Here is a 26,087-nt window from a genome sequence, read left to right on the forward strand (position 1 = left end):
GTCAAGCAAGGCAATAACAAAGTTCACATGCACAGCAGGATAACTGATGTTGACCAAAGCACAAGTAGGACCTAATGGAGTTCAAAGAAAATTCCTTTCCATATTCCCAGCCACCAAAGAGGTTTCTCACAGTCGTTATAAGCACATCCATTTCATGAGCCTGATTACCCACAGAGTGGCTGGTTTGCACAGCTATCAACCAACTGGACAGTAAACTGTGTTAATGAGAGGGGAGCTATAGCATTTTATGTGAAATTATTTGCGTCTCTGGCTTAACTCGCTTTGGGCTCCTTTTGGACTCCATTCCTCATCACAAAACACATACACTGCAATGCATGGTAAGGACAATTTATAATATATAGAACACGTTGAAAGGGCACTTTCAAGAAAGTTTCACAAAATGCAATAAACTGATGTGTTGTGTCCGTGTGTGAGATTGGGGATAAAATAAAAGGAAAATTCAGTGGTGGGTTAGGGAAAAGGTAAGAAAAACTAAGTGAATAGGGAGCCTACAATGGTTGTACTCTGCCAGATTAGTGAGTCACTGTTTGCTGTGCTGTTAAGGCCCAGGAGACTGTTAGAAACTCAGAGGAAGCTATGAAGTATTGCAAGTGTGTTTCAGTCAGCAGAGCAACAGCATTGCTCAATTTAGGAGCAAAACTGCTCTCTCAGTAGGCGCCATGAGTTCCAGAATCACACACGCTTCTTGCTTATCAGCCCGGCTTCGGGGCTGCACTTCCCTCTAAGCAGCTGTGTTTAGGCCCCTGGGAGGAGATTTTGTCATTTAGGGCAGGTCCTAAAGGGGAGCTATGTATCACTGAAGCCTGGCAGTCCAAAACTGTGAACCTGTAACCCCTCACTGCAGCTGTTGCTCAGCCCTGAAGTTTCCTCAGCGGTTTGCACTGAATTTCTGCAGGTGCCGAACACGCTGCTCCAGGTGTGTCTGGTCCTTCTTTCCTTGCCTCCTTGGAGAGCCGTGCTCAGAACACAGCAGGACCTTAAAGGCAGAGGTAGTCAGTCATCCCTTTTTTTAAAAGGCCAGAGGGCTTGTGCCCAAGTTGTTCTAAACCCTTCAGTGCTACAAACCCATCCTTCTGGGGAGGGCACACTGATCTCTCAGCACTAGAGGGGACCTCATTCCCATCACTTTTTATTGCAGCTTTTATGCTTCACAGCAAGAAATAAGAATTGCATGAGGTCTAGCAGAGTGTATGATTTTTTTTGCCTGTTGTTAGGGCCTTTATTTGTACAGAAACATGAATTCTAAGCCCAGCTTCAGTGCTTGTTTATGTGTATTAAAATAGCTCCTAAAAAATCAGTTTCATGAGATATCTTATGTAAAACTTTCCGTATTTTATGTAATACTTTCAGTAATGAAGTTGGCATGAAAAAATAAGAATGTACTAGTGGAGCTGCGGATGGTGTAAGCCAGAGGGAGGTTCTCTGTCAACATAGGAGGACCAAATAGTAGACTGGAAGGACTAGAGAGGAACTGATGCAACAGGAATGGGGTGAAATTTAGGTCATGCACACATGTGCAAACAGCAAGAATTTCTGATATAAAGTGAAAAATGAAACTGATACTGGAGAAAAAAAACAGACATCCTGAAAAATCTGAAGAAATTTATGAATTGTTAGTATTTCTAGTAGGCCAGGGAAATACTTGCACTTCCATGGAAGAAGTTGGTAAGACATCTCAAAAAATGATTGAAAACAAGCCCAAGAGTTTAATTTCACCTTCTTAGGGCATTAGAAGGTTAATTACTCTCTCTAAAAGAGAGAGTAGCTGCTTCAGCCAAATGTTTACTTGTCCTTGTATAATTGTCTATTAACCCATTCAGCTGAAAACAAGGGTCCTATATTTCAAAAATAATAAGGCTTGTAGTCTCCAACAGGAGGAGAGGGAAACCTGGCTGGTTTTGAGGCGGAACTTTTCAAGTCTAATAAATATATTACAGACATGGCTGCCTGCACTGGGAAGGACCAGACAATGGGGCAGGAGATCCTGCCTGATGGAGTTCCCCTCAGATCCAGTTTGTTTTTCATTTCTGCTCATATGCTGGTGTATTTGATGGGAGCACCAGCAAGTAGGGGGAAAAACTGACAGTTCCTTGCATAAAGCTGTGGAGCTTTTCCAGAACCTGGTTGATTTGTCTGGAGGAGATGAACCCTTGGCAGGGTCTCCATCACTGGGCAGTTCTTAACAACACATAGGATGAAATCCTGGCCACTGTGAAGTTGATGGAAGTTTTACCATTGATTTCTGTGAGGCCAGGATTTCACCCTGGGAGTCAAAAGTACATGCATGCCTTCAGAGACAGAGTGGCTGATTAAATACATCTGGTGCACTGTTCTTTTATCAATCATTGATAAAATAGTGTCTTTTAAACATAAACTTTGGTTGAGCTTAACTGCAAAATTCAAGTATGTCCTTTTACAAGACTTAAAAGCATAATTTCTCTGTTTTTTGTCTGAAGTAACAGAAATCATGGTAAAAAATTAACAAACACCCACACCCATCCTCCCCAAACCCCTGTAGTATTTGACGTGCTGCAGAAATGAGTAATTAAAGATTAGAAAAGCCAGTTAAAATATTTGTAAATGATATAAAAAACTTTATCCTTTAAGAATGCCATCCAAAGCCATATTCCTCCTCCTTTAATTCCTGAGCAGTTGAGCTAGGGGTTCATCTGGATTTCGGCAGCGCCTGTGCTTTCAAGTGACCCATCAGGGCCATCCAGCGAGCTCAGGACAGGTACTGACCCTCACCCACACTGCTGCAGCCGGGATGTGGCCGAACACCCGGCACGGGGCTGGGAGAGCAGGAGGGCAGAGGGGCTGGAGAGAGGAAGGGGCTGCGGGAGGGCAGAGGGGAGTGAAGGATGGCAGAGGGGAGTGAAGGATGGCAGAGGGGGCTGCGAGGGGGCAGAGGGGAGTGAAGGATGGCAGAGAGGGCTGGAGGGTGGCAGAGGGGGCTGCGGGAGGGCAGAGGGGCTGCGGGAGGGCAGAGGGGCTCCAGGCCCCGTGTGTGTGACCTGCCGCGGGCAGGGCGCGGTGCGGAGCCTCCCCTCGCGCTGTCCCGGCCGTGCGCATCCCTGTGCCGGGCTGTGCGCGGCGCGGGGCGGAGGGAGAGGCCCGGCCCCCGGCCGGCCCAGCCCGGCGCTGCCGGACACCCTCCCGGCCCGCCCGCCCCGCGGGACCGGCCCGCCGCCGCCCCGCCCGCCGCAGCTCCCGCCGCTGAATTTGCTCCGGTCCCTTAATTGTTTCGCTCTCATCGAGAACTTTGTTTACAGTCCCTTGTGCGGGCGAGCTGCATCCCCTCTTATGCTGGCTGCGGGCTGGTGGCCGCCGCAGTCCCGCCCGGCGGCCGGGAGGTAAGGCACGGCTCGGCTTCGCTAGGCACGGCTCGCTATAGCTCACTAGCCCATGCTATGGCACACTGGCCCAGCCTGTGGCATGGACTGGCACGGCTCAGCTCGCTGGCAGCCCCGGAGCCGCACGCCCCGCGGCCGCGCCCCCGCCGGCTCCCGGTGCCCGCGGGGCTCCGGCTCCCGTGCCCGGCTCCCGGTGCCCGCCGTGCTCCGGCTCCCGTGCCCGGCTCCCGGTGCCCGCCGTGCTCCGGCTCCCGTGCCCGGCTCCCGGGGCGGCCGCGGCTGCGGGGGCTCGGCTCCGGCACAGGGCTCTCCCCGCTTACAGCGGCCGGGGGCTCGGCAGCCGCAGCCGCTCCCGGTGCAGGTCGGTGTCCCACGGAGCGCTGCCTCCCCGGTGCCGCAGGGCTGTACGTGCACAGGGCTTTCCCCGCCTGCTCGCCTCTCCGCTCTCTTGCAGAGGCGCTCGGGGACAGGCGTGACACGGAGGATTTTAGCCCAGGTGTGTGCGTGGCGTGCAGCAGGCGCGTTTGAAAGTTTTGCAGCTGGCGCATAACAGAGTTGGTTTGTGGAGGGGTTGGGTTGGCTCCCATCCTACACCCCGGCTATGTCGGGAAAACGAAAAAGGTGCGAGAGTTTAAATCTGTTCATGATTTTACTTGAGAACTTGGTGAGAGAAACTTACTGCATCCTGAGGCAGCTGGTTTGAAGACAATGTGTTCTGCTGCCTCTGTAGCTCAGGGCATGGTTCTGGAGTCTTGTAAGTACAAATTCTGGTTGTGTGTTTCCAGGAGTGTTCACCTGGGGCAGAGCTGCGGGATTGTGTTGAGGATTACTGTAGTCTGTTGAATTCTGAATGAACTCAGGCTCTCGGGACAGAGGGACTCCTTAGGCTATTTTCTGTAGTCACTTTAATGCATAGCCATAGTGTGAAGTGTGAGCATTATGATTTATTAGGATTTTAAATAAGCAAAGAAGGGTGCCTGAAGTATTGTGTAAAATAGAGAGAATCTGGTCCGGAGCTTGAAGGCGGAAAACTCAAATGTGTCCCAATGGTTATAAGTAAAATATGAAAAAGAGGAAAGGGTTGTAGTGGCTCTTTGCCCTTGCACAGAGATACTCCATATGTGGGAAGCCTCCTGAGAGAGCACCACATTGAAATGATTCCGAGTTAGAATGCTGGAAGCTTCATGTAGAGATCTCATGTGTTTCTGCTTCTCAGTTTTGTGGTGAGAGGGGGAAGGAGAAGGGAAGAAATTCCATCTCTAAGAAGTTGCTCTGTCAGAATTTTTTATAAAGACATTAATTTAAAATAAAAATATCTAAACTGTGTGCAGTCAGGGATAAATAGAAATAAATAACTGACGAGCAATTAATTTTTTTCAAGCAAGATGCTGACAGAGTGGCTTAGGGGGCACAATTGCACTGGGAAGAGCTTTCAAACAAATGTAACCTTTCTGTAATCCAAGTGGAAGTTGACTGCAAGCACATTTCAGAGGTCTGCATTTGTTTTAATGAAATTTAGATTATTTATTTGAAGTTGTGATTTTTTTCTGCATTTCCCTCCAAACTTTCAGAAAATTAAACTAATTGCTAGGTCCTGTGGAAAAGAATATAATCAATGAGATAAACAAATAGGCTTCCTTATTATTAGCTAACTTCAGTAATCAGCTAAATATACTTTGGCAATGTCACAGGCTTATTCCAAGGATCTTCTGGAGAACAGCAGCAGTTTGTGCCTGTAAATGTTTGTTTGTGAACTGTTAGCAGGGTCTAAATAACTTAAAAACAGAAAAACCCTTAAAGTTCATCATTATACAAACTTACTCTCACGAATTTACTCTCATCCCCACTTAGGACTCCTGCTTCCATGTTGAAATCATCTTCCATGATCATGCACTTCTAGAAAGGGTGTCAAATAAGATTAGCAACATATATCTGCTGCTTCGTGAGTTTTACCCAGCTGCCTGGTGATTTCACAGCTGTTTCTGCAGTTGATAACAGTTTCCATCACTCTGCTTTCTGCAGAGTTGTCACTGCCCCACTGCAGCGTCTGCCTTGTCCCTCTTGGAGTTACGAATCTTGTTTTTAAAAATCCAGCAACAGAAATTAACAATAGTAAATATAGTGGACTTGCTTTTATTACAGAGAGGTCTTGGACTGTGTAAGTCTCACCTTTTTTTTATTCTGAGTTTTTGGGATTATATTACTTAGGTTTTCTTATAGTGGAAGAGATCTAACAGGTTTTTTTAGTGGTAAGTGTGTTGTCACAGTCAGTTCACAGCTAGGAAATCTGAGGAGCAGGGAGATGGAGTGATTTGCTCAAAGAAATTTGACTCATAGAAGAGACAAACTCCCATGTATTCTGAATCATTATTCACACAGGTGAAGTGAGCAATAGAAATTAGGTTAAATAAGACTTTTATCTATTATTATCTATTTATTCCTGTGTATTGCCTTTTCCTGCCTGGCTCTTTCTGGGGGAATTGACTGGGTTGTGATACTCACTTCTGGGATGTCACATCATCAAAGGAAAATGTTACATTGGGCCAGAAATGGGTGGCTGCTTCCAAGAAAAGAGGCAGAAGCCACTAGGAGAGCAGGAGGGAGAACATCTCCTGCTTTGGTTAGGTTAGCAGCAGGAGTCAGCCCACGGCAGAAGCTTTACACTCAAGACTTTTATTCTTAAGAAGCTAATAAATATCCAACAACTTTTCTTGTAGGAAACTTCCATGCTAGAATATTGTCACCACCAGTTCATCATTCAGCAGTATCTGATGCTTCAAAGACTTGAGCAGCTCTTTCTGCCTTGAATTGCCATATAAGACATCTTCAGCACTCTTTTACCATGGATTTCTCCTGGATCTGGTAGGTGTGCATGCTGATGGATTTAATGTCTTTTTGATAAATCTAAATTTACCCTTATTAGTGGCTAAAATTTTTCTCTCCCATTTACCCAGGGTTAGCCACAGATTGCCACAGAAGCACATTCTTCCTCCAACTCAAAGCAGCTCCTTAAGATAGTGCTTGTGGTATGATTAGTGAGAGGATGCTGGTGTTGCTGGGTATCTTTGCCTAAATTTCTTACCCTGAAACTTGAACCAAATCACCTGTTGGCTTAAGTCAGAAGTGACTTTGCTGGCAATGAGGATCCAGTGCCCTTTTTTCTAGGGCTAGATACCTTTGCTCACACTTCAGATAGGTTCTGTTGTTTATTTAATTTAATAGCATTTCAGTAGAGGGTTGTTTATTTGTTTTATATGAATGCCTGCCTTCTTATATCCTATTCTAGAAAAAAAACTGTCCTCCTCAGAAATCAACAGATTGCCATTGACTTAATTATTATAGATTAGAATTCTTTTGATTCCTTTTAGATTTGACTGTATAAATATATCTCCTTTCTTCACAAATCTCTGTACAAGAGGTCTAGGAGAATTTAGTGCTCATTGAAGATGTAGCTGAAGCAGAGGGACAAGGACTTTAGAGAGAGGAGTAAATACATTTTGATTACAGGTTAAAATTTTTCAGAATAATAATGCTTATTATTGGCTTTTTCAAGTTATTTGACACTTTCCCTATTTCAGTGACTATTAGAGTACTTTGGACTTTTGAATATTTATTACAGTGTATTTGAGCCAATAGACCTTTTATATGCAAAATATTTAAATTTTTTCTCCCTCAAATTTGTTAATAAAATATTATACTAATTGAATGATAAGATCAAAAAAAGGTGACATTTGGGGACCACATTCTTATGTTATGCTGAACTTCTATAACGTTTTATGGATAAGTAATGCAGCACATAATGGCACCAGTGTATGTCTCTCTGCTGTGTCAATCATTATTGAAAATGCAGAATGTGGGCTCAGATCCACATGGGAATAGATCAATGACACTCAAGAGCAAACCCATGGCTTTCCTGGGCTCTTTCTGCCTGATTTAAAAGGCATTTAACCATGCATTATGATTCAAAGAACAAAGCTACCGAACCTAGGAGAATTTAGGATATCTGAGGTATCAGCACAGATATATTTGCTTTGTCTGATAAGCACTGAACAAATCCCTTTCCTGCCCTTGGAGACACTGAATACTCTCACAGAAACAGGCAGAATCATTGAATAGTCATGGTTAGAAGGGACTTCTGGAGGTCATGTGCTCTGACCCTCCTATTGCTCAGCACCTAGGCAATGTTGCCCAGGACTGTGCAGATCACTTTGGATTATCTCAATTGTAGACTCCAAAACTTCTCTAGGTTCCAGTGCTCAGTTACCCTCACAGTATAAAAGTTTTTCCTGATGATCAGAGCGTTTCAGTGTGTGCCTGCTGCCTCTTGGGCTGTCACTGTGTGTGCTGGGGTGTGTTGTGTGTGCTTGGCAGGGACAGGCTCATCTGGCAGGGCTGAGCCCACGGGCACAGCAATACAACAGGGAGCTGAGCACCTTCCCCAGAGCAGTACAACAAAAGCTTTGGCAAACCAGATCTGGGCTTTCCTTCTCTCTTAAGGGTTCAAGGGGACTTTGTATACAAACACTCTGACTACGTCCAGCATTTAGCCTGTTTGTGCCTGTGGTTTTTTTTTTAAAAAGAGTGAAATCCTCTTTCTTGTAAAACTCACAGTCTGTTATAGGAGGTACTGAGATATAAAACCAAGGGCTCTCCACAATGAGCAAATATATCTTAGCAACAAGGGTGGAGTGGTGGGAAAGGAAAAGGAGAATACTAGTATCTGGCAATTAACTTCCTAGTCACAGATGTGAAGGTGATAAAAGTGATAAAAGCATTACTGCATTGCCAACGCTCTTCCTTGTTCTCTGAGCTGCTGCATATCGTGCTGCTCATGAGAGCAAAAGCGGCACAGCCCACACCAGAGTGGTGGAGGAGTCCTGGGAGCTGCTCACAGCAGGACAGCCAGTGGTTCCCCAGTGGTTCCCCAGTGGTTCCCCAGTGTCCCAGTCTCTGGAGCATGTGTTGGGGTGCACTGAGCTGGGTCCAGGATAGCACATCTGTGGCAGCCTCGGTGTTGGCAGAGCTCACTGCAGGCCCCAGAGTCACCCCACATCACCAGAGCCCCAGACACAAGGCTGAGCTCTGGAATGGTGGAGACCTATGGGCTCCTCTTGCTCTGAGCAGGTGGACTCTGATTATTCCCTGGGCCCAGAGCCAAAAGGTATTTGTGTCCTGTGCAGATGCAGTCAAACTGTGCGTGCTGTCTGGACTGACAGTGTGTTTACGGTCTGGAAACAGGAGGAAAACAACCTGCTGTATCTGAGATGAGTGAATATGATGGTAAATCTACCTCCCACAGTAGCAGGGATGTAATTTCATGGATTTACAAGAGACCTGTTGCTTTTGCATGAAGCCAGTGTAAATGGCAAGTTGTCAGTCTGGCATTGATATTGCTGTAACTGGAGGTTCATCAGCCTTGAGCTGAGCCGAGTGTGGGAATCTGTTTGCATCCTCACTCCCCCCATGTCTACACCTTGCACTGAGAAAGAACTCACTGTTCATCCTGGTTTTTGCTGGGCTAGTACTTGACCGTGTTATTGTGATGTGCAGTGGAGCACATCTGTGTAATGTATTGTGTGTAGGTGAATAAAGTAACTGTGTGAAAAGTGTGTGAGCAAAAATCAAAACAATGTGTGAACTTCACCTCTTTGTGGGAAAATGTAATGCCATTGAAATCTAAACTATGTCCAGAAATACTGACTTTAGGATGTAAGTTGATGTAGGATTTGGCCCACAACACTTTAATTTTGGTTTCTGTCTTGGTCTGTGACTCTGTTATTTCCAGAACTTACATACGTATTGTTGACTACAAGAAGTGGTTCAGATCCTTCACAATCAGCCATGTCACTGTTGATCTTATGCAAAAATCCTTGTGGGGTCTGAATATCTGGTGGTTTGTGATCCCAAGGGGATACTTCTGTGTCCCCATCTGTCCTATAAATAATTGGTAATTTTTGGTTGAAGTCGTGCTCTTCTCTCCACAGCGCAGCACGAGCTCAGCAGAGCCTGCTCTAGCCTAAGAACGGGCCAAGCCAAGACAATCAAGATGACAAACGAACCTATCAAAGAGATCCTGGGCACCCCAAAGCACCCTGATTCTGCACCCACAGAGAAGAGTAACAACAATGACTGTGTGATAACCACCATTCCTCTGGTCAGTGAGTGCCAGCTGACGGCAGCCACGGGGGGAGCAGAGCTCTCCTGCTACCGCTGCACCATTCCCTTCGGCGTGGTCATCCTGATAGCCGGCATCGTGGTCACCGCCGTGGCATACATCTTCAACTCCCATGGATCCATCATCTCTGTCTTTGGGCTGGTCCTCTTGTCCTCGGGACTCGTTCTGCTGGCTTCCAGCGCCGTGTGCTGGAAGATCAGGCAGCACAAGAAGAAAGCAAAGAGGCGGGAGAGCCAGACAGCGCTCGTGGCAAACCAGCGAACCTTGTTCGGTTAAAGGCAGCCAAGAGAAGGCTGGACAGAAGGCAGAACCTTTGTAAGTCAACTTGGCTATTTATCAGTAGGAGAGATTGCAGTTTTTAATTTAACTGTGGAAACAAACTGAAATGAAAATGGAATGGATTAAGAAATACTTGTAGCAACTCTGCAAGTGCTCTCAATATATTTCTTACCGCAGACTTGGTAGTGATTCTTTCCAAGACAGAGGAAAACCCATTTTTCCTTCACAGAAAACTGTGTCACATAATGCAACCATGCTAAGTGTGTTCTCCAACTTCTCCAACATGCTGATCGTGTTGGAAAGGGAATGTGTGGGAACTGAGAAAATAATTTCAATTGACTTGAAATGCCAGAGGTCTCCTTAAAACACTGACATTTGACCAAGGGAGAAGTCATAGCATTTGAAGTGACTACAAGCTTATGGCCAGAGTATCTGGGACTTAAACTGTAGCTAAAAAAAAAAAAAAAAAAAAAAGCAAACACATTGCAAATTTCTCAATAAGCTGATTTTATATTTTATGTAACTTCCCCCTCCCAATACTTGTGGTACTTTCCCCCTTTTTTAAACTAACTAATATTGATTTTGTTTCACTATTGAATAGAAATCAGTAGAAATGTGTCATTATGTTGTTTAACCTAAATAACAAGGTATGATCATAGCTTAAAACATGAGACTTTTTTTGTAAATTAAAGTGGTTGGGTTTAGCACTTTTGATTATTTTGCTATAAAATGAAAAAATAAATTTCATTAAAATAATATCCAGTGCTGTTTGTCCTTTAGAAAATATTTCTTTATTGATATCAAGATAGCTTGTATCTTCAACTCTGGCTACTTTATATTTCTATTTTTGTAGCACAACCCCTGTGACAATAGCTGTGAACACATGTACTGCTGATCTCTTACAAAAACCTCTGCAGCCTGTGGACTTTGGTTTGATAGTCCAACCCTCTGCAGCTTGATTAACAACTCTGTTATTGAAAAATCATAGCAGACAGTTCTGCAGACACTCACTGTCACAGTCAGTTTGAGACATAACTATTAATAATAACTTGTGGAAGCAAAGCTATGTGTAGTGTTTGCTGACTGAGCTTTGGGATTACAAATCTTCATGAAAAGCAGGTGCCAGGTGTTCCCTGCTTGTGGCTGAGATGTTGATTCTGTAACTTTTTGTTGTAGAGGTCTTCCAGCTTTTCTCAGTTAATGGATCATTGAGAGACTTGTCCCAAGTTGAAGCAAACCAGAACATGATTTCTCCTTCTTGAAGGGCATGTGGTGCTGAGATAAGTCACAGGTTTCCACCCCGATGTGTATGAGAAGGCAGAGGGGCTGCATGGAGCCCTCTTTCTGTTTTACTCTTCTATTTTCCCCCTTTCTTTCTCCAGACTCAAAAGGCCTGGGTATAATTTTTGCTTTCTACTACCAAAGTGAGACAGGCCTGTGTCTTCTCTTTGCCCTCAGAGCCTCTGGCAGCCGGGGCAGTTTTGGTGATGCTGCTGCAGAGCCCACTGCCAAAGAGGTGCTGCAGGGGTTCCTTCTGCAGCTCATCCTGGATCCCTATACTTCTGCTGAAACCACCCAGGAATTCTGGCTGAGGTGCCACCATTTCCTCTGCCCTCCATGGTTTAAGATTGTTACATCCACAACTTATCCCTGGATTTGCAAGCTGCACCTTGTGTTTTAAATAGAGTGAGCTATATGTGCAGGAGGGGATGTTTGGGGTCAGTATTTGCGTTGCCACACTCCATGGTTACCAGACGCTATAATAAAATCACTTGCATCAGAGGAAAGCTGACAACACATTTTAGCACTTCCATAGCCCTCACTTAATCACGGCAGGAAGCTTTCCTGCTGCTAGGAGAACATGTTGCGTCACCAGAACATCTGACACCGGTGTCTAGTGTCAATCACTTTGCTTAAGGTCATTAAAAATATTAGGGTGTCCCCTTACGATGTACAGGTTTTGCATGAGTGACAATTCATGGGAAACGCATAGCATGATAAATAATGGAACAGGTGGACTAAAGTGGTGTCTTTCCTGTTTAAAATGAGAGAAGTGATTGACATCAGCAAAGCTGGATGAGCTAAATAGAGCTGTTCATCTTTTTCCCTCCCTGGGAACAATAGTTTTTCTGACTCCTTCTTTCCCCTCCCCATTTCTTTTTTTGTCAGTGGAATTTTGGGGGCTGCTGAGGAGAGAACTGCAGGGGCTGTGGAGATGCAGTGATTTCCACTAAGTGTATGGCAGCTTGGCTCCATGGTTCCTAGGCTGAGCCTAGAGCAGGAGCTGCCCACTGCCCTCTCCAGAAGTCTTTCCCCCACATGGCTCCTCCTTTGGCCATCACTGTGGTACAGCTGAGCTTGCTGTGAAAGGAAGGTAGAGGTACAAGGTGAGGCTTCAGCTCCAAATCAAAGAAGAAAAGCCAAACTCAGTGGAATGGAGACAATGGGGGTTTTGGAGCAGTTTTTTTTCAGGAAGGGTAAATAGGAGAGAGTAAGAATTGCTCTGCTACTACTAGAGATGATTTCCTTTTCCTTGTCTCTGCCCTCTTTGACTTCTGCAGTGCATAGGCAAGGACACAGCAGAGTTCCTGGATCACCCTCTGCCTTGCTAACTGTGGGCACCTGGGCATTACCCAGCCTGTGTGCAGAGACAGACACATTGCAGTGACCCTGGGTGTGATCCCTGGCACAGCAAAGCTTCGGGCACACCCTGGTCTCCTCAGCACCACCTAACTGGACAGGCTGGGAGGCCTCTGGGTGAGAGGGGCTGTGAGCTCAGCAGCATCACCTGTGTCCTTTAGAGATGAGGTACGTGCACAACACCTTCATCCCAAGCAGCAAATGAAAGGCTGTGCACCAAGTCAGGCTTATTTGTCCTTCATTCAGAGGAGCAAACCAATAATTTTTTGGAGGAGAATCCCAGCACCTGATCCTGGTGTCCTGCAGGAGCAAAGCAGAAGTTGTGAGCAGTTCAGGCAGAGATTTTTAGGCTGCTGAAGATGTTTTCAGAGGTTTCATTGCTGAGTGTTCACATGGCCTTAGGAACTGATTTTTCCCCATCATTCATTTGCATTGAATTTGGGCCAGTCTGAAGCAGTAGTAGCATCTTTTCTGACTGAGCAGCAGCGACATCCTACCCATGTCTCACAGTCTATGCTTTTTCTTCTTGAAAATCTATTTATTTCAGATATTTTCATTATTATCCTCTCTCTCTCTACACACCCAGGAACAGCACATCCTTTTCAGCCCTTAAAGCCCAACCAGAATTTCTGCTTCAAATTTTGAACTCCATGACCTAATCTGGATTGATTTGGAGTTTCCTGCCTGGGTGCTGCAGTGCACCAAGTCTTTGATTGCTGTTCGGTGTTTCTCATGGGAATCTGAGAAGCAGAAGGATGCAACCCTGTGGAGATCAAAGTGACTTTCCTCTTCAGAAACACCTTCCCTTCTGGTGTGAAAAGGCTTTGAATGCCACAAATAGTGTTTCAGTTCTGGGAGAGGCTGGGTGGGAGCTGGTGCAAATTTTATTGTCACAATTACTTGTCTATCCCTTCCTGAAAGCTCTGGCAGCACTGCACAAGCAAAACTGCCCTCACAAGGATAGAAAATTATCTAATAGAGGAATTGCGCTGGTGCTCCGGGCAAATGTTACAGTGATCTTAAATAATAATTGCAAAACCTAAGCACAGGAAATTGTGTCTGTAACTACACCCTGTATTGCTATTGTACACAAAGACAGTTATAGCCTGGGACAGTATTTTAAAATAATAATCAGATTGGTATGACAATGCGTAGATTTAGTTCAAGTCAAAACGCCCAATTTACAATTCCCCAGTCATTTCACGTGTTGTGTTTCGTACGTGACTCTGGCTCTAATACCATAATTTTCCAGGTTTATTTAAAAAAAAAAAAGAGAAGAGAGAGAGAGAGAAAGAGAGAAAGGAAGGTTAGTTTCATGGACCTGTGTCAAGAATTAAGTTTCTCCGCCACGGACACTTGGGAGAGCTCCTGTTACCAAACACCAAATGTACAGAATTACTGCAGCTCCAGAGAACAGGAACCAGCTCGCAGTGTGGAACGAAGAGAGGCCTGAGTCTCATCAGCATCCGGAAGAGTCAGGCCAGGAACAAGCTCTCTGGAATATCCCGTGTTCCTGCCTCAGCTTTGCTTATCCAGACTCAAATCCAGGGTTATGCTCCTTTGATATCTGAGGGGGAAGTTGGTGCATATTATTAGCAGGTTTCACCTAATTTGTTTTTACAATGGGCTGCAAAATAAGAAGAGCAGAACAATATTGGCAGCCATCATTTTGCATAGATATTACCAGTACCGCTGAGCATTGACAAATATAACTTTTGCTTTTATATTTCCAATACCTTTGTTGCCTCTAGCTTATATGACATTTTAGCTATATCAATGTAAATATTGCCAGTCATGAAGGGCTTTTATATATTGAAGTACATTACATATCAAGAGCTGCACTGTATGATGTGAAAACTATCAATTCTGGCAGAAATCTGTGTTTAGACTAAATCTTACAGGCTAAACCATGTGGGAGAACAATGGTCTTAAACTGCAAAATCTACTTGAATTTTTGGCTTTTATTCAGGTTGTTGATGTCACTATTAACATGACACAGGACCTAATCCTTCCTCTTGTGAGCAGCCAGTTGGAGTCCTATTGTCCTGACTCTGTGCATCCTAAAATTTGCATTTGTAGCAAACATGGCAATTTTGAAAAGCACTTCTTTTGCATTGATTGCTTTTCCTCTTAACCCTTCTTCTGTGCTTTCTATACTAATAGCAATATTATTACATTTTAAAAACAGAAAAAGAGGAAAGAAAAAGAACATACAACTGCAGATGTTGGACACTGCACAGAGTAATGGAAGAAAAGTAAATGTGCCTTGTTGATGGAGACTTTTAAAAATATGTAAGTCTTGTTTCTGATACATCCTGGTTTATCCTCAGTTATCCTCAGTTTCATTCTTACAAAATATTTGAAGTCCCCAGGGTAATATCAGTCTTAGATCCTCACCTAATATTTATTTTCTGTTTTCCAGGAAGCATTTAGCTCAGCAAAAGGCAGATTCTTTTACCATCTTTTCAGCCTGACTGGCATCGAATGCCCACATAGGATTTGCAGAGGCAGTGTCCCCATGGTTTTTTAAGTTAAAAGGCCAGTCTGCACTTGAAGGTGTAGGCACTGTGCAGAGGTAAAGGTTTTTGTGCTGCAGCAAGAGATGTCAGCGAATAATCTGTGACAAAAACATAAATAACAGCAGAGCAGCCCTTCACCGCCTCTTCTCAGCCACGTTCCCTTTCCATCTGAAGGCCTGGGTTTGTGAATAGAGTTAACAGCTTTCCTGGAAAACTGGCCCATGACATGATTTCCTTGTGAACTCCATCCACCTGTCATGTTAGGGCTTGGTGCAACGCCAGGGCTGGCAGGAAATAATAGGCAGCAGGATGCTGGTGTGTGTCGATGGCCCTGACCCTCCCATTCCTGAACATGAATAAGCCTCGGGATAACCGGGCGTCAGAGCCGCGGCTCCCGGGCCCTGGGACGGCATGGGAGGGAGGCACAGCCGCTAAAATAACATCCAGCCAGCAGAGCTGCAGCCCCGAGCAATGCGGGAAGGGATGGTGTCACATTCTCACTGCCTGCTGCTCTTTGTTCTCTCCCCTGCACCCTCGCTGCACTGCCGACAGAAATCTGCTGCTTCACGCAGTAGAAGAGACAAGTAATGTGAATTAGCTGAGATTCCCCTGAACAGGTTTATTTCCCTGGAATCCATGGGCTATGTTATGAATGACCATCTCTGTTGCCACTTCTGCTTTGCTTCTATCTAGGTAATTTCATTCTTTGCCTACCAACTGATGGTGCTTCAAAGAACAACCTCTGCTAGCATACAAGCAAAGGACTTTTCACTCTGGATTGCACAATGACCTTGTAAAGAAACATCCTGATCTCTTAACCATTTCTCTATAAACAGTTTTCTCAAGAAAGTCTAATGACTGGGTCTGGAATAAAATTGTTTCCTAATCTGGAGCAAAAGCAGTACAGCAGAAGTTTAATGAAATGCAGGCTTGAAGCAAAGCATCCTGTCACCCCTTTCCCTTTTTCCCCCAAAGGCAAAACTGCTGAAGTGAGTAATATAACTCACATGAAAGACCATAAAGATGGTCAAGTTATTGCTGATGTTTTAGCTCTTGCAAAACGAGTGACTAAATGCATATAGGACCAACATCTCATTAGTTTTTTATAAGAAAACACCAACAATTTAGAGAATAAGCTGTTCTTCCCCTAGCAAAACCCTAAAGTTCCTCCATCGCAGCAGCTGGGCCGTGATAGGTGTGGTAGCCTCAAGTGCCACCAGCTCCAAGTGTGAAAGACACGAGCCATGAGTGCTGAGCACAGCACGCACATCACAGTCACCGCTCTGCTCGTCTCTGTGTGCTGACATCAGTGGGGCTGAGGTGGCTTTTCTGAGCAGCCAGCTCTTCCTCGCTGCAGCCTGGGCTGCTCCATGCCAAGCAGGACTACAGACACAGACACAAAAAAGTGCAGTTGGTGTTAAAGTAACCAGAAGTGAAAGCATGAAGCCTGGAGCTCAGGATGGGACAGAAAAATCAGGGAGAATCCATGTGCCCGTGTGTGTTTTGCTCACACTAATGCTAAAGCAGAGATCAGTACTGCAGAGGAGGACTGAAGCATGTTGGCAACCAGCCTAGGGAGGCTTCTCTTCCCTGGCTGTGTGGAGGGCTTTGTTTTCCTCTGCACAAGGCAGGGGACAGCAAGGAGCTCTGGGCTCCACGCTGAGCACTGCCACCCCGGAGCAGCGGCTGCGTCACGGCCAGGAGTGGCCGTGGGACCGCAGAGGAACTGGCCATTAGCTCATTTCCCGTGGGCCACCAACCAGGGACTCAATCAGATGGTATCAACTTTCACTCTGGTCTTTGGTCAGAATGGTCAATAAAAACCATTCCCCTGGTGGTGGTAAAACCACTTATGCTTCTGTGGAAGAATTACTACTCAGCAGCCTTTGAAATACAACAGGGTCCTTCCAGTCAGAGCCACAAAATGTAAAAGTGACACCAGAAGTGGCCATTACTGAACAACAGGACTGCAAGGAACCAGACATTCCCCTCCCTGTAAAGTCATGTTCTACAACTGCCCTGGTTCCCAACATTTCTCAAAAACTTTGCTGTGTTTTTACAGGACCCAGATCTCTTAATCCACTTGCTTTTGGTGTATTTTCTGTGTTTCCAGCCACTGCTGAGCCCACCTTTGTTACAGGCCCTGCAGCTCTGAGCATCCCCTGTCTCTGAGTGATGGTGACGAGGCTGCCCAGGGCTGCTGGCAGAGCTGCCTCCCCAAGGGATTTGGGCAGCACCGAGGTCCTGACAGCCGAGCAGGGACACAAATTTGGGATATTTTTGAGCGCCATCTACTGGAGTTTTATCTGTTTTCTAGTTGCACGGGTTGAGTGTTTATATTCACACACACTGATTCAGTAATTCAACACTCTGTGTTCAGATGTAGGAGGGATTTAAAACTGCAAAGAATGAGAAAGGAAAACTTCAGCAACCCTGGTGCTTCCAACACTCAGAGCATCCCTCAGCCTCACAACAAGCACTTAGTTGTGCTCCTGTGGTTCTGATAATCCTTCATTTCCTAGGATGACAGATGTATTCCAAATGCTGCAGTTACAGCTGGTCAGAAACTCCCAAGGGAATAGTCTTCCACTGGAAAACTATGATCTTGTTAAGTCAAAACATTTCACAGAAATGTAAATTTTATTGCTTATTCATTTTTACAGGAAGTTGTAATCATTGGATTACCACATTTAATTTTCAAGTGCATTGTATTCAAAAAATCAGAAAGAGCAGGATAACACGAAAGATTTTCATTTTGCTGAAATGAAATATGCACAAGTATGAAAGCTCTGTACCTAAATCCATGCACAGCTAAACTCCTGAGGCTGAGATTTGCATCCTTATTTGGGAAGGTGAGAAAATGAGAACAACCTTGGAGTTTTTCACGCAATGAAATTCCAGACTGTGAAGAGCTCTGATCACTGAATTTTATTTCTCTATTCTACTTGGTTTTGAGAGAAAATAACCTGACTTGGGAAATTTTTTTCCCTCTATTTCTATCCCACTGCTGATACCTTGCTAAACCCTAATTCTGCCGACGCACTCAGTTCAGCAAGACTGTTGGCAGTTCCAGTTTCCTGTAGCAAAGGCAAACCTTTTGTACTTTCTCCCTTTGGGCAGTTTTCTTTTTTCCCAGTAATAGGGGTGTGCAAGGCCTTTCCAGCTGGGAAATGCATGTTGCAGGCGGCAGGGCCAAGTGCACAAAGAGAAAGGAGTCTCAGTACAAGTTACGACACCGACATCTGGCAGATAGATTTGACGTCTCTGTCACCTCCTCTGCTGGACAATGCTCTTATCCCCAGAGTGAAGTCTTTGTTAAACACTGGAACTCTGAAAATGTGACTGGCATCAGCTTTGCAGAGCACTTGGAGGGTTCTCATCTGGGCAGATCTGTCTTTGAAAGAAATAAACGCTCTGCCAGGCTCCCCAGCTGCATGTCCTCAATGAACATCAGGTTTTGGGGAGCCAGCCTCTGTTGCAGAAAGCTGCAGTGTGGTCACAAGGCAGCAGACCTTCAGCTGGGCTGAGGAATGATTTGGAGAGACTGAAGCACAGAAGTGCTTGGGGGAGGAGCTGCAGTCACGGCTTGCTCTCCAAAAAACTTGCAAAAAGGGGCCAGTTTTGCCCAGAATTTAGAGGGCTGCTCTTCAGACTCCAGCCCTGTGAGCCCCTGATGTTGGCACACCACCTGTGGGGGATGGCTGCTGTTTCCATCTCATTCAGCCACTCTTTTTAGCTGCTTTTGGATGGGCTTTGTGCAGAGGGATCATTTCATCACAGGGACAAGACTGAGCAGGAGCGGTGTGAAGGACATCCTGCAAAGTGACTCTTCACTTTCTCCCCAGCTCAAAAGAGGCAGTGGGAGGGCTGTTCTCTGGGTATAACAGTGTTTGGGATTTGTGTTTAGTTTCTAGATCTTCCAGTCTTTGTGGAGTGTGCGGAACAGAGCCCAGATGGTGATTTTTGATCTGCCTTGCTGGTGAGTGTGCTCACTGAGGTCAGCAGAGCCCTCCTGCATCCCCTGCACATCACAGACAGAAGGAACAACAGTGTAAATTATATTAAGTAGTCTAATTAGATTTTTCTTTTTTTCCAGCAAAGTTTAAATCCACCTTGAAACAAAGTTTTCCTTTCGGGCTAGTGGAGCAGTTCAGCTGAACATAAGAGATGCTATTAAGCAATTTTTGGCATGGAAGAGATTAAGTACCATGAAGTCAGAACCAAAAGCTTGCAGTTCAGCAACACACATAGCATGAAATCACATTCCTGAACATGAGAATTGTGTCATGGTCAGGACCCACAGCCATCTGACAACTGCCTTGGGAAGTTTTATATTGAAGTCCAGTCAAGCATTACAAGTGTCCTAAAGTGATGATGGAATGAGAGATTAGAGAGGGACCTGTGGCAGAGCTGGCAGCTGCTAATGGAAGGCTTTGAAGTGTAGAGAAACACCCCTTTTAATTCTAAAAGGAGTTTCATCTTCATAACAACTTTATGGAACTGAGAAAAGAAATCTATACCTATTCTCTAAAGCAAAATAGAAAACAGAATCTGGCATCGGTTCTCTCCATGTTTTCTATAGGTTTTACCCAAAGTACATAAGGACAGAAGGTTCATTTGCCACAAGCATGACATGGCACTGGAGGGTGTTAAACCTCCTCAGTGTCAAGGAATTCAAGTTTCAGGGTTTTTTCTTTCTGGTGAAAGACATTTGGTTTGGGGCCATCAATTAAGGCATCAAGAAATCCATCAGAGCCACAGTCTGATTACAATCTAATCACATTGCAGGGGAACTGCACAGTAATCACACTTGTCATTGCACAACACAAAAGGTTGCTGTGAGCTGTCAGTCTTCCTATCATCAACAGGAAACTCAACTTCCATGCTGTTTACAAGCCTCTCTTAGGAACGTTTGGGCCTAAATCCTAAACAAACTTCCTCAATAATTGCCAGCAGAATAGCACAGCATGGGGACTTTATCACTGGAGGTCCATTATTCTTGAAATTGCCCTCTCACAGAGCCAGCCCCAACATCTTCAACACTTCTTTTGTTTGTTCCCATGCCAGAGGTTCTTGGTAATATCACAATGAGCTGCAGAAGCAGCCTTTCCAAAAACTAATATTTGAGTGCATCCAGAGAGCAGCAGTTAAGCTCAGTATCCAATCCCCTTATTCCCTGGCCTACGTATTTGATTTGGAAATCGTTGAATACATTTCTTGGGATAAAAGCCACAGAAGGGGCTGGACTTTGGGACTTTCTGCTGTTGTTGTGGATTAAGCAAAGAATCCAGAGATGGGTAAGGCTGGGCTGGGTTCTGATGCTCTCCTAGACCAAACTTGAGCTAATGCACATCGTTCCTGAGCCAATCCCTGTGTATGTTCTTGTACCTCTGCCCTTCAGTGACAGCTCAGTGGCCAAGCAGAAGGATGCAGTGAGGTGTCTTTCCAGCCACTGTGGTTTGTGCAGTGAAGGCTTCACAGCTCTTGGTCTCTCTGATGAATTTTTGCTGCAAGCCAGGGAAGGGATTTGCACGCAATGAGAATATTTTTTCTAAGTTAAACCAAAATACACTCTTATTTCAAAGAAGGTTTGGAGGACAGCCATATACATTTTGAAATCCCTGGACCAGAACTGAGCCATTAAAGCAGATATTGCAAGATACAGGGCTTTTTACAAGAAAGGGAGGGAATGGATCTCTTGTTCATTTTGGGCCCTAAGAGTAATGTTTCATTACTCTCTTTCCAAAACAAAAGTGGAACTAATTGATTGCTTAAAGTTGCTTATTCAGGAACATTCCAATAACATCCCACCTTTTGCTTTGGCTTCTGTAATAGCTTTTTCCTGAGCTCCTTACAGCAGGGTTCTGCCTTTTGCTGAGTTAAGAAGAAGCTCTCTAGAGTATTGATTCTGGAGGCTACAAGGAAACTGTGAAAGGGGACCTGGACACAAGACAGCACGCTTGAGACCTCAGCCAGACTGCTGCCTGTTTGTCAGTCTTAGATTTCATGCTGAAGACTACAGAAGCAGCACTCAGAATGCCCACTGTGCCCACTGTAAAGGTCCTTCTACAACTCTCCATGAGACAAATTCTCTTGGGCTTTTATTTACATGCCTCTGTGTGTGTGTACATACATACAAATCTCAACCTTTAATGTTCTTCCTTTAAGAAATCAAATAATTTTTAAAAGTAATTTCTAATAAGAAGCATAACTTTCTTTGCACTTTAGAACTAGCAATTGATTAACTGACTGTGGTGATTTCAGTTTCAGAAGCCAGTGTCCTTAACTGGTTTCTAATGAACCCAAGTGCATTATGCATGTAATTTCAAGTTCCAGTAAGCTGAAGGCTCTCACTGATCCCAGTGGGATATGCAGGTTTGTGAGACTGTGGTATCTTTTATTTTTTGTTGTCTGAAAGAGCTGTTTCTGTAATTGTTTAGTGAACTGAAAAAAATATGGGTTGAGAAGGACTGAGAAGGAAAGCCACGAAAATGGAGGTGGGTTCTGTGGCTGGGCTGGTGTCTGTTAGACAGATCTATAATAGATCTGGAAGAATGTCACTGAGCATCTTGTTGCCGGGCCAAAGCAATTATTGGTTTTGTTGGTATTTATAAAGCTTCTTGGTGCACTTGGAGCTTGATTTCTAATTCAATTATCTACTAAAGAAAAGCGGATTAGAAAATATTCTTTACCTACAGTGTGATGTTTTCTTTTATAAAGATAAGCATACAGGGCACTTAGCTTTGATGCTAAGTAATTTTTCCTATGGGATCCCTTATTTGCATAACAGGATTTAGTTTTACTATTTAGTATCAGAAAGCCCAAATTATTCTGGCTTTCCCAGGGAATTGGTACCTGTAATGCTCTGTGCCCTGGGCTGAGGAAGCCAATGTGTTGCTTATAAAATCTCCAAATTATTCTGTATCTTTGAAGTGCTCTGGGAGGATTACATCCTCCACAGCCATACCTATACGTGGGAAAGAGAAATGTAACCAATTCCCCTGCTGACCTTTATCTTATTGTGTCTATTTAAAACAGGAAAAGCATGCCCATTGGCTCAGCTAATACCTTAAATAACTAAAAGACACGCTGCTATTCCCAATTCCTGACTACTTCCTTGTTTGTTTCCCTCCTGGCTAGCAGCAGCCTGTATATATATTGATATATGTATGCAAATTTTCAGTGCCAGACAGGGCTTACCCAAGAAAACAAAACAGCCTGCAGCTCTTCCAAATCCCTGTCTGAGACTCCTCACCTGGGCTCTGTTAGATACTTTTATTTACCATATTGAGTTTTTATCTTTTGATAAGACACTCTCTTGCTGCCTTTAATTTTAAGCTAGACAGAAGTATGTTTTACGTGTATTTTTTTTTAATGTACATATATATAATCATTTTTGGACCAGCATTACATGCAGGACTTCAATGTAAACCTAGATTTATTAACCAAGTTGTGACCTTGAGCAGTGCTCTCAGTGTAAGGAAACTGGAAAGCAAAGGCAGTGGAGGTTTTGAGAGAAAATGTTGATGTTTTAGGTCTGTCCATTTGAAGCAACGACCTATAGTGCCTTAATTGCTTGCACCAACACACCTCCCACTTTCAAATGTACTTTAATGTACATATAAGACCTCTAAGGATTTAAAAATGAAAAAGAAAATATGTTTTTTTTCTAAAGCCCCTTAGGAACCTGGTGCTGTTTTGAGCATCTGAATCCTCAAGCCCTCCTGTGAAATCTGCGATTTGCAGTTTGCCTGAGGGATCTGGGTGAAGTGGTAAAATGAGCTGTGCCTGGAACAGCTGAACATCCTGATGTATGTCTGGAGTTTATGTCAAAATGCGTAAGTCAGATGGTCTTTTGTCAATTCCTGGCACACCAGGGAGTAAATATGGTCACCTACAGGAACTGAATTGATAAGAGTCACATGCCAGTGGATCTGGGAGTCACTGTCACAGCTTCTCAAAGCAGAGCTGGGGCAGATGCTGAGTGCAGGGTCAGGGAGCAGCACTCCCTGTGCTTCATTAGCTGCCTTTGGTGCTCGTCCATTTGGCTCCTGTGGAGATCCAGCTGCTTTCCAGGGGTGAGCAGCTGCCTGGAGAGATGGAATGGCAGCTCCCCTGCAGCAGCGTGTGCAGCTGTTGTTACTGCAAATGGAAAGGTTGGGGTTTATTTATCAAGGCGTTCGTGAGCAGACGAAAGGAGAACTCTCCAGTTGTTTGTAGTGAGGCTTGAGCCTGCTTGCTGAGGAAGGGAAGGCAGGGGAGGGACTTGGTTATCACACAAAGCAGGGCAGGAGGGATGACTGGAGCGTTTGGTTTTGCCTTGGCTGATGGTTGTGGGGACTGTTCCGAGACTCCACAGGCTGCTGTTGTACCTGTGCTTGCCTGCCCCAGTGTGTGGGGACAAATGTTGCCTCCAGGATGCTTTGCCTCCTTTTACAAGGACAGCACCTGCAGGGAGTGCTGGGGAAGGGCAGATGCCAAGCAAAAGCAAAGTTTTTCCTATTCTCCACCTATAAAGAAGGTGAACCCAGACCTTTATCCCTTCTGTTGCTGCAGCCTGGCATCTCCTCTCTCACTGACCTTTTACAGGACTTGTCAACCACCCCTTTAACTACCAGAGGCTGCAGAAGTGCTGGCCAACAGCAACCCCTGAGCCTTCTGAGCTGCTGGTTCTCATGGCAGGGCCCAGGGTGGGTTTTGGCATGTCCCACAGAGTCTGGACCTCTCCTGAACATGGTAGCAAACAATGTGTGTGGCTTGCCAGGCAAACATGTGGTGGAACTGCCATTATGAAACACACAGTTTTGGGAAAGGAACTTACTTGCCAGAGTGACTGTTTGGGAGTGAGTCAGTAGATCAGCCCAGATGTGAGGCCAGTGGGAAGGAGAATCCTTCCATTCTTGGGTAAAATCTCAGTGCAGTTCCTGTTAGAAATACCAGAAACTTGCAAAGGAGCTTTACATAGATGCAGTCCCTGTGCTCTAAGGAAAGGCTGGGGAAAAAGTGATTGTGGAGTTAAAAAATCATCTACCACCTTTATTACGTGAAGGAAACATGGCAGGGGATGAAAGAAAGAGCTTTATTTGCTGTTGAAGATCTTAGATTCCATGTGTCAGACAACATCCAAAAATATGAAGTCACTTCCAAAAAACACAGCTGTTCTGTGGGAGCTATGATTTCCATATGCCTGGGCTGTCTGAGAACATCTTGGTGGCAGTCTCGGGACAGGAATGTCGTCATGAGCACTGCTGAACTTTAGAGAGGACTGGATTGTTTTCCTGGTAGTGCCTAGTGACACTATTTTGTAACGCTAGCCTTTCGGAAAAAAGATATTCCCCAAATTAGCACATTACGAGCTCATTTAATGAATGCCCTGCCTCTCAGAGAGATTAAACCCAGCTCTAAAGCTTTTATAGGTTTGATTCTCTTGAAAGTTACATTCTATCTTAGGCCTTTGGAAAACTGCAGAAATTACTGGATGAAACCGTGGGAATGGCGTGCTCAGGCTCATTTTAGAGGGGTGTGTTACCCTCCCAAGGGATCATTGCTGCAGGAGTAACAATCTGCCTTTACTGCAGAACTACTGCAAGCCATTAGGGTTTGGCATTGGCCTTACCTTCTCCTGTGTGTTTTTGTAGCTGCTCAGTGGAATCTCACTCTGAGGTAGAAGGCAGTGTCCTCTTCCACTTGCAAGCTAAATTCTGTAATCATAACTCTCATGTTTTCTATCATTTGAAACAGGCCTGGTATTCAGGTTTCATTGTAGGGGGGGGAAAAAATCCCCTTTAACTTTTGCAGTAGAAGAGCAGTAGGATTTTTTGGTTGGAAACTTGGGTTAAAACAAATTTGTCAGCCACTGTTCTGAAAGACTGATCGATGTCTCCCAGATCCAGCTGCCTGTGAGGTCTGAGCAAACCCCAAAAGAGCCTAAGCACACTCTGTGTGTGGGAGAGGAGCCTCTGCTGCTGTGCAATCACTTATGTCAGCTGACACGGGATATTCCAGCCTTGGGCAAATAAATATCCCCGAAATGAGTGACGCAGTGAGGTGAAGTGGCAGCTCTGGGGAGGAAGGTGGTGAGCCTGCTGGAATGGAGCACACACTGCAGTGCTCGGGGCAGGAGCGTGGCTGGGGCTCTCTGGTGTCAGTAACACTCGTGTGGGTCGAGGGATGCTGCAAGGGAAAAGAATGGCTCAGTGTTCTCGTGGGGATGGAGCCAGCCCAATTAAGTATGGTTTGCTAAACTGCTGACAAGTCTGGGTAAACAAAGTTTGTGTGGACAGGTCTGAAGCTTAGAAGAGGTCATTGACTTCAGTTATGGCTCAGCAGAAGAAAAATCTGAGCTAGGGGTACTGGAAAGGTTGAAAGCTGGATACTCCCAGCCTGGGGGTGACATTTGGACTCTCTGGATGCTGCTAAGCAGCTTTCCCTGCCTGCAGTGTCCATCAGGTCACAGCCCACACTGGGTTGTCTGGGCTCTGTGCACTTCCCCTGGGTTTATGTGGGCAGGCAGGTAACACAGAAAATAACATTGCTCAGTGAACTTACAGTCACATCACCCAGCCACTCCTGAGTGATTTTGATAAGGCCCCTTCTGAGGTCAGGGATTCAGAGGAAGCTTTTTGGAGGCACTGTGGGATGCTCTTCTATTTGCATCTACATACCAAATATAAATGGTTTAAGTGTTCCAGAGCCATTAACAGCCATTTTAAACATTCCATTGGTGGACCAGGTCAGTTTTCTGACTGTGTTTAATTTGTCTCCATCCTCCCTTGCTCAGATCCTGTGTTAGCAAGGCCTCCAAGCTGCAGGGCTTATATCAATATTCATATTTTTCCCTTCACGCACACAATGGAGAACTTGAGCAAAAGTAGATGCAAGATCCTGGGAATTTCCTACAGAGTTCAAAGGACTTTGAAAATAGCTTATAAATTATCAAACTGTTTCAATTAGAAAAGTTATTTTATGCATGTAATCTGTGCAGTGATAGGAACAACTTGCTTCACACAAATCCCTGAGTGTGCTTCTGTTTTCTTGACTCCTCAAGCTGCTAGAGAACTTTCCAGCATGGGATTAGCTGCTCAGAGAACAGCTTGTATC

The 26,087-nt window shown here is 44.9% G+C and overlaps 1 protein-coding gene across 2 annotated transcripts; it reads left to right on the top strand.

Annotated features, from left to right (window-relative positions):
- Window positions 1–2,915: 2,915 nt before the first annotated feature.
- Window positions 2,916–10,584, top strand: TMEM100 (transmembrane protein 100). Of its 2 annotated transcripts, XM_041485849.1 has the most exons (3): window positions 2,916–3,374; window positions 6,092–6,236; window positions 9,359–10,584. In XM_041485849.1, the coding sequence occupies exon 3, from the start codon at window positions 9,421–9,423 to the stop codon at window positions 9,823–9,825; it is 405 nt and encodes a 134-aa protein (XP_041341783.1). In that variant the 5' UTR covers window positions 2,916–3,374; window positions 6,092–6,236; window positions 9,359–9,420; the 3' UTR covers window positions 9,826–10,584. The 2 variants fall into 2 exon arrangements, with proteins under 2 accessions (XP_041341783.1, XP_041341782.1); XM_041485848.1 differs by lacking the exons at window positions 2,916–3,374; window positions 9,359–10,584 and adding an exon at window positions 3,387–3,870 and having other exon boundaries at window positions 6,092–6,230.
- Window positions 10,585–26,087: the final 15,503 nt, after the last annotated feature.

The sequence above is a fragment of the Pyrgilauda ruficollis genome, unplaced genomic scaffold (genome assembly GCF_017590135.1).
Source record: "Pyrgilauda ruficollis isolate IOZ18807 unplaced genomic scaffold, ASM1759013v1 scaffold72, whole genome shotgun sequence".
Classification (NCBI taxonomy): Eukaryota; Metazoa; Chordata; class Aves; order Passeriformes; family Passeridae; genus Pyrgilauda; species Pyrgilauda ruficollis.

Coding starts and splice junctions, on each gene's coding strand:
- TMEM100 (XM_041485848.1), top strand. CDS start 3,427: ATGCTATGGCACACTGGCCCAGCCTGTGGCATGGACTGGCACGGCTCA. Junction 3,871..6,091: donor CACGGAGGATTTTAGCCCAG/GTGTGTGCGTGG, acceptor CTTTTCTTGTAG/GAAACTTCCATGCTAGAATA.